Source organism: Channa argus, chromosome 20 (assembly GCF_033026475.1).
Source record: "Channa argus isolate prfri chromosome 20, Channa argus male v1.0, whole genome shotgun sequence".
Taxonomy (NCBI): Eukaryota; Metazoa; Chordata; class Actinopteri; order Anabantiformes; family Channidae; genus Channa; species Channa argus.
In genome coordinates, this window is record NC_090216.1 from 12,457,762 (window position 1) to 12,470,594 (window position 12,833).

Here is a 12,833-nt window from a genome sequence, read left to right on the forward strand (position 1 = left end):
AGTCTGTGAGCATGCGTAGTTTGCACACTGTACTACGACGTGCTGTCCACGACGTGGGGAAGTTTAACCAGCTAAACTGTGTTACAATGTTATAAAATTTAGGTGACGGATAGGTACGAAGCTAATACTACTTGTATAGTGATTATGTGTATGAACTTGTGAATGGCGTACCCATCGAAATGATAGCAGACGTTACCATTCGTGAGATAAATCCTTGACGTGCTGGTGTCAGTAGAGTAGCTAGTCAGCCAACACCAGAGTGAATCTTTACTTTGGTTAGTTTTAAGGTAGACAGTAATCTGAGTGTGAGAATCTGGTTTTATACTGGGTGCAACATGGGTCGAAAGAAACAGGGTAAATTTGTGCGCTCTGACAACAAGGGCAAAGACAAACGACATAAAATGAAGGGGAAATCTTTAGAAGCCTTTACAGAAGAGATGCACACTGCGTTTGAAGGTAATGACGCTCTGGCTATTTAGAATAAAAAAATATGTTTCAGATGTTTCACATGTTTGCAACAAAACCTAAATTTTTAGAGTACTAATCTTCTGTAGTACTGGGCCATCATATATTGATGTATTAGCCTATTAAGGCAAATATTTACTGGTTAGAATTGTATGGGCTCAGTGTTTTTTTTTACGTGTTATTTGAAAAGTCATAGGACACAATCTTTGCTAATTTATGTCACAGAGATAAACCAATGTAATTGAGGTAAAAAGGTCCAACATTCCAACAAGGATCTTACTCTTACTTCAGTAAGAGTGTTAACACTATTGTCATAGTGTATACTTTGTCCTGTCACTTTTTTTTTCCTTTTTTACAGCTAGTCTTCACCTAGAGGAAGGAGCAGAAGCCCCACAGGTTAAATTGCCATGTCCACTTGCCATGTGGGAGTTGGGTCATTGTGACCCCAAACGCTGTACAGGCAGAAAGTTGGTACGCAAAGGCTTTGTACGCAACCTACGCCTCAATCAGAGATTTAATGGTCTCATACTGAGTCCAATGGGCACAAAGTATGTGACGCCAGCAGACAGGTGTGTTTAGTCCTCTATGATGCTGTACTGATCACTGCACAGCTAAAAATACTCTGTATTACTTTAACATATATACAAATTAATAGCCCATCAGTAAAATAACACATATTTAAATAAACAAATGAAATGGAGAGAAAAATTCATGACATTTTTCGTTTGGTAGGTCAGCTGATAAATTGATTGTTTTTTAAACGTTTATTTGATGACTGGTAAGATTGTTTTTAATTAAAATTATTGATGATTTATTCATTTGAGCACTTCCACAATGTACTCACTGGTATGTGTTATAACTATGTGATTATGTCAGTAGCATTTTTTAATTAAAATTTTCTTCATTATTTCTATTTTTGTGAAGAATACGTATGACACTATTTGTGTTAAAGGCACTCTTTTTTTGTACAGGGAGATTGTAGCCCAGAATGGATTAGCAGTGATTGATTGTTCCTGGGCCAAACTGGAGGAAACTCCTTTCAGTAAGATGGTTGGAAGTCACCCCAGGTTACTGCCGTACCTCGTAGCTGCAAATCCTGTCAACTACGGCAAACCTTGCAAGTTATCATGTGTCGAAGCTTTTGCTGCTACTTTCTGCATTGTAGGTGAGACTTTAGCTGTAGTTACTGAGATAATAAGGACTCATAATTACTTCCTGACCTATTTTCATATCCTACTATAAGTTACGGCTGTAAAACTCTCAACATATGCTTCTCACTTATCAGGTTTTGAAGAGCTTGCATTGCTCTTGTTGAAGAAATTCAAGTGGGGAACAGTGTTCTTGGAACTCAATAAAGATCTGCTGGATCGCTATGCTGCCTGCCATTCAGAGGAGGAGCTGCTTTCTGTAGAGAAGGAGTTTCTCTTATTTAAACCAAAGGAGGAGGAGTTTGGTAATGTAGAGAAAAATATATATCGGTGTTTTCTCCTTTTTTTTCCTCACATATTTCTGCAGTGGAGGTGGTTGAGTGGCATTTTAGTCCCACGCCTGCTTTTACTTCAGTTTTGGATTATGTTCGTGAGCAACTTTTAGCCCTAAAATAGTTAATATATTTTTACACTTTGTTAAGGTTAAGGCTCTCAATCAAACAAGCAGAATCAAGAGTGACTGCACCTTAATTAAACTACAATAAAATATAAAAACACTTGATTTTAGTTCTTTGTTAAGTTGTGAATAACATCATCAAAAAATAATGTCCCCTGAGTTGTGATAACTGACCTCAAATAATTGATAATCAGACATTTGCAATTTTCTTTTACTTTGTTTTTTTTTTTACTTTATTTGATTTGTTTTTATTGGAATCTCATAACATATCACATATATGGAAATTATTGAAGAGTGAAACTTGGGTGTCTGTGGCTCAGTTTGTAAGGCAGTCATCCACGAACCACAGGGTCATTGGTTCAATCCCAGGTCCCCGCTATATGTCGAAGTGTCTCTGGGCAAGACACTTGCCAAACAGCCCATTCCCATCCCCAGCTGTGCAGTGCAGGTCCAAGCCCGGTAGAAATTTTGGAGGGTTCCTTCAGGAAGGGCATCCGGCGTAAAAACTGTGCCAAATCAACATGCAGACTAATGATCCGCTGTTGCGACCCTGAATTCACGGTATAAGCCGAAAGAAAAATTGAAGAGTGGAACCAGGCCATTGGGAACCATTGTTCTATGAACGTGTGGAAAATTGCCCAATTTTATCATATATAATTTGCTGAGATATAATTTCTTCGATCCCTTCATCCTCCCCTTTATATGTCAAAGTGTCCTTGGGCAAGATACAAACCCCAAGTTGCTCCCTGTGGGTGAATGAGAAGCAACTGTAAAGCACATTGGGTACCATTAATGTATAAAAGCACTATACAGTTGCAGGCCACTTACCATTTACCTTGTAATGAATGCTAATCTGTCTTGTTCACAGATCCATTTGATGTCAACTCAGGAATAGAGTGTAGGAATCTCAACAGGCCTCAGTGGTAAGAATAATTTAATATTTGCGAAAGTTAAACGTATGTCCCTAATGATGGGACATAAGTAATGTACTTTATATGATTGTAAATGAATTATTAGTACTGATGAAGTCATTTTAGCTATCATTAACCAATGGCATTAACGTTGTAGGCAAAATTACAGTTATCCTTAAAAAAATCTGTACATTCCTGGTTTGATTTCTAATTACATCAAACTGTCATTTGCGTATTTAGTACTCCTGAAGATGATGATTCCAGTGAGGATACAGACACCTCAGAGGATAATGATGATGAAGAAGACGATGAAAAAAAAGAAAGCAACAATGAGTCAAGAACAGTGTCACACCATCATCATGATGATGAGGATGAAGACCTTGAATCAAAGTTATCATAATGCACATATCAACTATAGAAATTTCTAGTATAAGGATTGCCAAAACTTGTTTACAAACATATTAACACCTACGTATACTGAAGGCTATTTGGGGCTATCCAGTTTTGTGGCTAAAAATACACAATATATTGTATGTTTTATATGTCATATACTAAATAAATAATTTGCAAACTTCGTTTGGTTTATGGTCACGTTGGGATACAGAACTGGACGCACCAAGTTTGATGCATAAAGAGATGATGAGTAAAACTAGAGTTTTGGGGGGTGTGAATTCAGGTTGCTTCTACACAAAACTTGAGACCAAATGTTGTGAAAGACCTGTAGGTAAATGCTATTATTAGTGAACACACGGACGAAAAGACAGTTTGTAGGCCATGTCCGATGCAGTATTTGAATTTTGTATGGACAACTGCTGCTGCCGCCTGACGCCGTCCCTATCGGTAAGATGAAGTTCAGTGGGTTGTAAATGTGGCGAGGGGGCGGACACAGCGGGACTCTCCTCTGCTGTCCTGCGGTAACATTGTTGTGGAACGACGTCACAGCTCGAAAATGAAGGCGCAGAGGCAGCCATTACTGGAGCTTCTCTAATTATTTTATTCCAAATAAATACTCGCGGAAAACTCCCATGGCAAGAGCTACAAGTCAGCTGGTAAGTGTTGCAACTTTAACATGAATAACAACTCGAAGCCGGTGTTTAAAATGTACAGTGTGGCTTCCATTTGACAACAAATAGTTATGTTGGGCCTTCTTTTGAAGAGCGGTGCTAGCCGCAAAGATCGTTTAACGTTACGAGAAACTAGCTAGCGATGGTAGCTCGCTAACACAACACCTAATGTTGGCTACTCAAATGGAGATTGTCCAGCGCCTGGACTGAGACATAATTGAAAGTTCTTAAAAAATATCTATGTTGGTTTTGGATTTGCCAGCGGCTGCCTATAGTTTTATAAAATATATGACCATTCTCCAATGATTAGAATCGGTTGCTAAACAGGTTCGCGCTTTTGAACGATGCTGCTGTTTGCTAACACACTAGCATTAGCTTTAGCTAGTGCGTTTGTTACACCTATGGTTAGAACATAACGTTAGCTCTTAGGGTTGAGGTTTAGTGCTATTTTCAACCCATTAACTTTAACATTTTCAGATTACCAGCAGTGCACTCACTCAAAACATGACAAAGCGTTATATTAAAACTACATGATGTTTTGAAGTTACTTGTGTGTTACCTGGCTAACGCTAGCTAATTGACTGTCTGTTAGCATTAAGTTTATAACTCGCTGTCAACGACGGCCGGCATTATTTGACAAGGCACCAGAGCTAATGTTAGCCTGCTAGCAAGCGTCAGGAAGCAAAGAAAGTTCGCTCAGGCCTGCTGTTACCCTAATACTCAAGGTTAGGTTATCGTTAACGTTGGGTGACGTTTTCTGTCAACCATTACAAGTCTGATCAAATAGTAATGAGTCAGTGGATATTTATATGGCCAGTTGGCAACCATACACTTGGGTCCGGATAAGGCAGCTAAATGGCCACACCTTGGTTTTGAATGAGAAGAAGCTAGGCCAACTGTACTAACGTTAGCCTAGTTGTAAGCTGAACATTAGCAGTGACTATCATAATAACGTTAATTCAGAAAATTATAAATGACAAACATTGTTACAAGCACTAAACCATTTGATAGAGCTTCTCTCTATAATTTTATCATTGAGTCTTATATCATTGAGTTGGTATCACCTTAATGTTTGATTTGAACAATGTCCATTTGATTATTTACACACACATTTAGATGAGTTAAATGCAGTCTTCGTAGGAAGTACGGCTGTCACATGAAACAGTAACTTTATCACTGTTTTTAAAACTTTAACACTGAAGGGTGGGACCACCATGTTTAGAAGAGACATCTTCAATAGTAATTGACATTATCATTTGTAGACTTTGTTCCTCGGGGCGAAGGTGTTGGGGTGTCACTTGAAATTGTGTATTAAGTATGATATTCTAGCAAGAGTTTTTAATGAATTACATTTGTATGACTAACCTCTTTAGCAGCATCTCGTTTTGAGTCATGCACATTTTGAGAATAGGTTTTGTTGTAACTTGTTTGTTTTTTTCATTATTCAATATTGTACTGTACAGTATTGGTAGAAATTGGAGAGGGATGCGTCAGGATGGGCATCCAGCATAAAAACTGTGCCAAATCAACATGTGGACTAATGATTCGCTGTAGCAACCCTGAATTTATGGGATAAGCCGAAAGGACAAAAAAACTGTACTGTACATTACTGTGACCAAGCATTTGCTAAATCAAAGAATCTCAAAGAATTATCTCCAACACTTTCAAGTTCAAAAGAGAAGATGCTGAAAAAAAAGGTCAGACTCTTTCAATTAATATTGAAAGCAGATGTCACTGATATTGTTAGAGTATATTCTTTTGCATAGGTATACGGTTGGCTTAAACATGCCAACATTTCTCACAGCCATAATGAAGGAAAGAATCATGCATATTCACTACTTTTTGTTTCTTTGAAGTGCATTAAAGTTGTGCTTTCATAGTTTTAGACTGGGACATATGAGACATATTTCTTAAGTGAAGAACAGTATTTAAACCAAAAACTACATCTGTATCACTTTGCTGACAGAGATTTTCTCCATGCTCCATCTCTTGTTATAGTATGATGTTGTGCCCATTCAGCCCAGCCTTGTCATCTGTTCCTGCTCACATCCATCAATGGTAAGAAACCACCCTGACTCCTGCTCGCCACTTGCTATCCCAGGCGCAAGCAGTAGCCACTGTTCCAGCATGGAGCGCTCAGCCTCAGAGGCCTGTGCTGTAGGGACGTCTGCCAGCAGCCAGGTCTCAGACCTACGCACACAGCCAGCTGCCCAGGCCCCTCAACCACGCAAGAAGAAACCAGAGGATTTCAAATTTGGCAAAATACTGGGAGAGGGATCCTTCTCAACGGTAGGAATTTTATTTGGGTATATGTTGCTATACACTAGCATTCATTTGATTAATGTGCTTGGATGACTCATTCACAGTACATTATAGGTGACTTGATGAATTGAATTGATGTTTTACAGTCTAAAACAATAATATGCCGCATTATGTTTTTTCGGTTCTTTTCTCCAAAGGTTGTACTGGCAAGAGAGCAGGCAACAGTAAAAGAATATGCAAGTAAGTTATAAAGTAACTTCTTTTTGATTGCACTGAATTACACTTTTTGGTCAGGATTGGAAAGTCACTCTTTTCTGTTCTGCAGTTAAAATTTTAGAGAAGCGTCATATTATGAAGGAGAACAAAGCACAGTACGTGAAAAGAGAAAGGGATTTGATGTCAAATCTAGATCACCCATTTTTTGTCAAGCTCTACTTCACATTTCAAGACGATGAGAAGTTGTGTATCCTTTTAACAACTTTCCGTTGTCAATGAGTGTTGTACAATAATACATGTTTGTTTTGTTAATTTGTGCTGTAAAAAAATCACATGTGGTTGTTATTAACATTTGAAATCAAGTAATCGCAGGTTTCCTTAACTAGCTTTTCTTAGATTTTGGTCTCAGCTATGCTAAGAATGGAGAGCTTCTGAAATACATTCGCAAAATTGGTTCATTTGATGAGACCTGTACTAGATTCTACTCAGCTGAAATAGTTTGTGCCCTAGAATACTTACACAATAAGGGGATAATACACAGGTAAGAGACCATACCATTTCTATTCTTTTATATAATTTTCAAACTCTTTATCAGATTATGTTACAACTTGTTGCTTTTATTTCAGAGATCTAAAACCAGAGAATATTCTTCTGAGTGAAGAGATGCACATCCAGATAACAGATTTTGGGACAGCAAAACAGTTATCATCAGACAGTAAACAAGGTACTAATTTTTAATTGTATTTGTTAGTACAGTGTAAATTGAGCACCTCAAGTGACATTATTAGAGTGTTTCTACCTGAAAGCCCTTTTCAGACATGCTCTGTAATTCTGAGTGAAAAGCTGTATGTGAGAATGCAATTGATATTATGAAAATTATACACAGCCAGCTACCTATTGCAAAGTCTGGATAATTTGCAATTGATCTCATGTGAATAGTGCAGGTGAATAGAGTGGGTGTGTTGATGATGTCAATATCCTGCGATAAACAAATACAAACACCCGGCAGCAAAGACTGCTCATTTGTACAAATAGGATGCAAACAGGCTAACTGGAGAGATGACGAAATAGGTAAACTTCTGACAGTAAGGGCAGATTTTTGAAATTGTGAAACAGATTCAGAGAAGAGCATGAGTCTCATATGATTTTTGATAAGTTGTAAACAAAACGTTGTACTTAGCACACCATACCTTTTTATAGGGTATTTCCTTAGAAGTGCAAATATTTCTTATATGAACCATCTCAGGTGTTTAAGAGCGAGTTTAGAAAATATCCTAACCTGATTCTACAGATATTCTCCAAACGTCATATGTGGGGGGAAAAAAGGCTTGATTGACCTGTGGGAATTATTAAAATTTTTTTATATCTTGTTTTACAGCAAGAGCAAACTCCTTTGTAGGAACAGCGCAATATGTGTCTCCAGAGCTGCTAACAGAAAAGTCAGCGTGCAAGAGGTAAGACGGTTGGGTTATTACGCAACTCATACACTTGCAAACCATTTTTAATTTCATCAGATATTTGTGTCATAAGGATGACAACATATAGTTTTTTTCAGTTTTCTTTCTTTTGTTTTTAGTTCTGACCTTTGGGCCTTGGGATGTATTATCTATCAGCTGGTGGCTGGTTTACCACCTTTCAGAGCAGGGTAAGTAACCAAGAGGTTGTTTCATTAATTCATGTTGAAAGGATTTCTGGTTATGTTGGATTGCAGAAAGGTAAACTTGGTAGTATTAATCTAGCAAACCATATTTCACTTGTGGTTTCTTGTCCTGATTTTCTCTACCTTTTTTTTGTTCTGTCCCCATTTTGTTTCACATAATGTAGAAATGAGTACCTAATATTCCAGAAGATAATAAAGCTGGAGTATGAATTCCCAGAGAAATTCTTTCCTAAAGCCAAGGATCTTGTCAGACAGCTTTTGGTAGGTCATCATATGCCATAATTAAAATTAAATGTAACTGACATCTGTGCATAAATACATTTGGTATGTTGGTCATGTATGCTTGTGTTGGTCATTAACAGTGGCACTTTTCTGTTCTATTAAAACATGAAATCTATATGATGTTCCCCCCCAGTCCCTGGACCCTTCTAAACGGATTGGGTGTGAAGAAATGGGAGGGTATGATCCTTTAAAGCAACATCCTTTCTTTGACACAATCTCCTGGAGTGACCTACACCTACAGACACCCCCAAAGCTTACCCCTTACCTCCCAGCCATGTCTGAGGATGATGAGGACTGCTATGGAAATGTAAGACTAATTATGACACCATTAACAATTTTAGAGATTTTTTTTTCGTCCATTATTTGCATTCATTTGCATTCGGTAGGCATAAATGTAACACTTTGGCAAAAAATAGAAATTTCCGCAAAACCCTGACGGAACTCTCATCTTTAACAGTACGATGACCTCCTGAGCCAGTTCAGCAACATGCAGGTGGCCCAGTCCAGCTCATCTCACTCCCTGTCGCCACATGAATCTACACCCCCACAAAGGTCCAGTAGCAATATTGAGCAGTACATCCACGACCTGGACAACAACTCATTTGAGCTGGACCTGCAGTTCACTGAAGAGGAAAAGCTGCTCTTGCTGGACAAACAAACTACTGGAAACCCCTGGTAAACACCTCTGTTTTACCCTTATCTATGTCTATTATAATGATATATGCCTCTTAAGCCTGTTTCAAATATGAACTCTTGGCGATGTTATGAGAATTTAGCCTCGGACATTGTCTGGAGTGGCGTTCAATACATGTAACCCACAACGGGAGATCACCCAAGCAAGCAGTCTGACATTTGCGTTAACAAATACACCCCCTTATGACAAAGTTGGAATAATGTCATAATTTCAGTGCATGTCTGCTGACAGATGCTTTTGAGTGTTGTCTTGGTTGCTTTAAAATAGCTCTGTTAAAGCACATCAAATGACAACATTTCTTTTCGTTATTGTACATAGTTTAGCTCCTGTTAATTAAATATGGAATAATGCTTAAAATATAACATCTGTTATTTGTGTGTGTATTAATAGATGTATTTAAGGGGAAAATAAATGTGGAGTGAATGGGACCTGTAATTGCTTATTTACACAGGCACCAGTTTGTGGAGAATAACCTCATCCTGAAAATGGGCCCAGTGGATAAACGAAAGGTGTGTGAGAACTCTAACCCACATTAAGTATTTTAATCTAATTTGATTTAATATTATAACTTTATTATACATTTAGTTTTGAGTTAAACCTATTTTAAATTTGGCTAAAAGTCTGTGGCAACAAGACTGTACAGGAGCTGTGTGGTTTTGTGTTTATTTTTTTTTTTTTTTTAAAAACAGTTAAAGTTTGTTCATCAGGGAAGTCACTTCAGATGGCACTGCTCTGACTAGTAGCATATCAGAATAGGAGTTCCTTGCTATTGTGTGTAAAGTCAAATTGGTGTAACAGCCCCATCTGCTGGTGAGCTAATGTCTCAAGTTGTGTGACATTCTACTGCAGGGTCTGTTTGCTCGTCGGAGACAGCTGCTTCTCACTGAAGGACCACACCTGTACTACGTGGATCCTGTCAACAAGGTCCTGAAAGGAGAGATTCCGTGGTCCCTCGAGCTACGCCCCGAAGCCAAGAACTTTAAAACCTTCTTTGTTCATACGGTACCCGACTATTTTTCTCTGTCCAACATATTTTCCTCCAGCAGCATGTTCATTCTTGCCCATTGCTTGGGAATCCCTTGTTATATGGCATTCACTTTAATGTATGTTTTTTCCTTTCCTGTGGTGTTTGCAGCCAAACCGAACATATTATTTGATGGACCCCAGCGGAAATGCTGACAGATGGTGCAAGAAGATCCAAGAAGTGTGGAGAAAGATCTATCAAAGGCACCAAAACCCTGACCTATAGGGGCACAGTTCCTCCTGTGGCCACCCCTCTTTAGCTCTGAGGCCAATCACTGAGCAGAGTAACACCCTCTTTAGTGCCCTTCATCACCGCAATGTAAACAAACTCTTAGACGCTGGCATCTAGACCTTGTTTGTTTTCCTGAGTAGAACCATGGGAAAAATACAAATTTGGATTCAGGGTTGCTTTGCTTGTTCTTTGTGCTCTCTGTGAGGCTTCTATTGCATTTTCCCATGTATGGATGATAAGACTGCCCCCATGCACATCTGCTTTTTGTACATTCTGCAGGAGAGATAAGAAGGGCAAGCTTGTCCTGTATAGTGACACCAATTTGGGTACCGCTTGGACTATCTGAAATGCAAGAACTGGTTTTCCTGCTTCAATGATACCGTAACAGAAAATCTAGCTTTTGTGAACTAGAGCCTATACTGATCTTAATTAAACCATATCCTAATCCTACAGCTATAGTCAGGCCCCACCTCTAGTGGATTTACCGCATAGTTGTAACAGATACTGTAAGCTGATTCAGTCTCACATGTTGTTTTATTTTTTTTGTGGGTGCATCACACACACACACACATACATATATACACACACACACACACACACACACACACACACACACATATATATATATATATATATATATATATATATATATATATATATATATATATATATATATATATATATATATATATATATATATATATAAAATTTTTATTTATTTATTTTTATTTTTTTTTTTTTTTATTGTTTTTGTGGGTAAGTCTCTTGGTACTTGCTTATTGCAGTCCAGTTAAGGTCTCTATGTAACAAGCAGAGTGCCAGTCTGCAGTGAATCATGGGTCTGAATTGGTCTCTGCATAAGTGTGAGCCTTCCATAGCCGTTACTGAGGATGTATTGCTGACAGGGGATGGGAAAACATGTCATTTGCTTGTACTTCCTAATCATAACTTATCTTTCCTGCATGGCCAGTTTTGTAGCTCAGCCTTGTCTGCTTTTTTTTCCAAGGGCACTGGAAATGTAGCCTATTCAAGTTTAAAGGTGGATATTTTTGACTGCATTGGCAACCATTGCAAATATTCCTGGGTAATTTGGCTATTCTATACCATTTGTGGTGTGAATGGAGTTTCTTTTTTGGTGGGATAGTCGGCTCATCTTCAGTAAGTCCTGTTGAAAACAAAATCTTATGTGCTGAACAGAGAAAATGTTTCTGATATATATATATATATATATATATATATATATATATATATATATATATATATATATATATATATATATATATATATATATATATATATATATATATATATATATATATATATATATATATATATATATATATATATATATATATATATATATATATATATTAAAAAAAATCTCATACTATCATTCTTTTAAGCAATCACAGTAAAGCTGTTGTCCCTGGACAAAATGGCAGAACTGCCTCACTGGGCTCATTGGTGCATCATATTTTGTTTTCCTTCTGACATTTGGCCCGATAGAAATTAAAGTGATTGATTTACTTTGTGCTCTTGTTTTAGCAATATGTATTATAATGCTTTTAATTTTTGACATATTACCTTAAGGTCCTTCCCAAAGGCCCTTTTCCTTCAGCTGAGTCTGTGTGCAGTGTGACTGGAGTTAATAGCCCTCAGGCCCTGGGGCCTAGAGCTCAATGTGGTTGGATGTCAGTTAAAGGATATCTATCTGATCCAAATAACCGATAATAAAATTGCTGTATCTGTCTATAAAGTTAAGAAAGCACTAGAGAAAGGGTTTTCCTCTAGTTAGAAAAATTGAATCAAGTCGATGGCAGTCGGTTACATTGTGTATGGAAAAAGTCTACCTGGCTTGTAACTGACTAGAACTGTGATGTACAGATGATGTATTATTAAATCTGAAGCAAGTAATGCAATGATATTAGGATACAGTTTTTGTATTTTTATTCTTGTATAAGGTTATTTGATGGCTATTGTTTAGCCTCTAGTTCATTCTGTGTTATTTAAATTCTAATATATGAATCATATTTGGATTGAAGTCATGTTCAGGGGCCATGTTGTGTATGTATTGAGATGTAAAGCCTTTGAATGTGAATAATTATTGTAAACTATAATATTTTACAGCTTTTTTCTTACTATATCATACATTTTCTATTTGCTCAGTGATTTAATCATTCTGATAATTTAATGAATCTCTTCATTCTCTCTCTGATTATTGTGCGCTAGGTCAGTAGATGTTGAATGATGACTTTTCCACTTAATGCTTGGTAGTCCAGTAATTAAAGCATGTAGGGATTTAGGCATACCAATAAATCCATGTGTCCTGTCTTCTGTTAACAACTACAGTCATGACGCAGTGAAAAAAGCAGAATTCAGTGGCAATGGTATCTCACATTTTGCAACATGTAAATAAAGC

At 37.4% G+C, this 12,833-nt stretch overlaps 2 protein-coding genes across 2 annotated transcripts; both read left to right on the forward strand.

Moving 5' to 3' along the window:
* The first annotated feature begins 13 nt into the window (after positions 1-13).
* On the forward strand, positions 14-3,556 carry tsr3 (TSR3 ribosome maturation factor). The gene is made up of 6 exons (XM_067489327.1): positions 14-456; positions 824-1,034; positions 1,437-1,630; positions 1,751-1,918; positions 2,939-2,993; positions 3,222-3,556. Exons 1-6 carry the CDS (start codon positions 336-338, stop codon positions 3,379-3,381), a joined length of 909 nt encoding a protein of 302 aa, XP_067345428.1. The 5' UTR covers positions 14-335; the 3' UTR covers positions 3,382-3,556.
* Positions 3,557-3,807: 251 nt separating this feature from the next.
* pdpk1b (3-phosphoinositide dependent protein kinase 1b) lies at positions 3,808-12,730 on the forward strand. Its single transcript, XM_067489314.1, has 14 exons — positions 3,808-4,030; positions 6,044-6,334; positions 6,505-6,547; positions 6,633-6,770; positions 6,920-7,064; positions 7,150-7,247; positions 7,902-7,977; positions 8,100-8,168; positions 8,348-8,444; positions 8,599-8,772; positions 8,923-9,140; positions 9,611-9,668; positions 10,009-10,161; positions 10,295-12,730. Exons 1-14 carry the CDS (start codon positions 4,007-4,009, stop codon positions 10,406-10,408), a joined length of 1,698 nt encoding a protein of 565 aa, XP_067345415.1. The 5' UTR covers positions 3,808-4,006; the 3' UTR covers positions 10,409-12,730.
* Positions 12,731-12,833: the final 103 nt, after the last annotated feature.

What these genes read in the sequence shown, in the direction of transcription:
- tsr3 (XM_067489327.1), top strand. Translation starts at nt 336, where the DNA reads ATGGGTCGAAAGAAACAGGGTAAATTTGTGCGCTCTGACAACAAGGGC. An exon ending in TGCTACTTTCTGCATTGTAG is followed by an intron (nt 1,631 to 1,750) that starts GTGAGACTTTAG and finishes CTCACTTATCAG; the next exon opens with GTTTTGAAGAGCTTGCATTG. An exon ending in AATCTCAACAGGCCTCAGTG is followed by an intron (nt 2,994 to 3,221) that starts GTAAGAATAATT and finishes TTGCGTATTTAG; the next exon opens with TACTCCTGAAGATGATGATT.
- pdpk1b (XM_067489314.1), top strand. Translation starts at nt 4,007, where the DNA reads ATGGCAAGAGCTACAAGTCAGCTG. An exon ending in AACAGTAAAAGAATATGCAA is followed by an intron (nt 6,548 to 6,632) that starts GTAAGTTATAAA and finishes TCTGTTCTGCAG; the next exon opens with TTAAAATTTTAGAGAAGCGT. An exon ending in GAAAAGTCAGCGTGCAAGAG is followed by an intron (nt 7,978 to 8,099) that starts GTAAGACGGTTG and finishes TTTTGTTTTTAG; the next exon opens with TTCTGACCTTTGGGCCTTGG.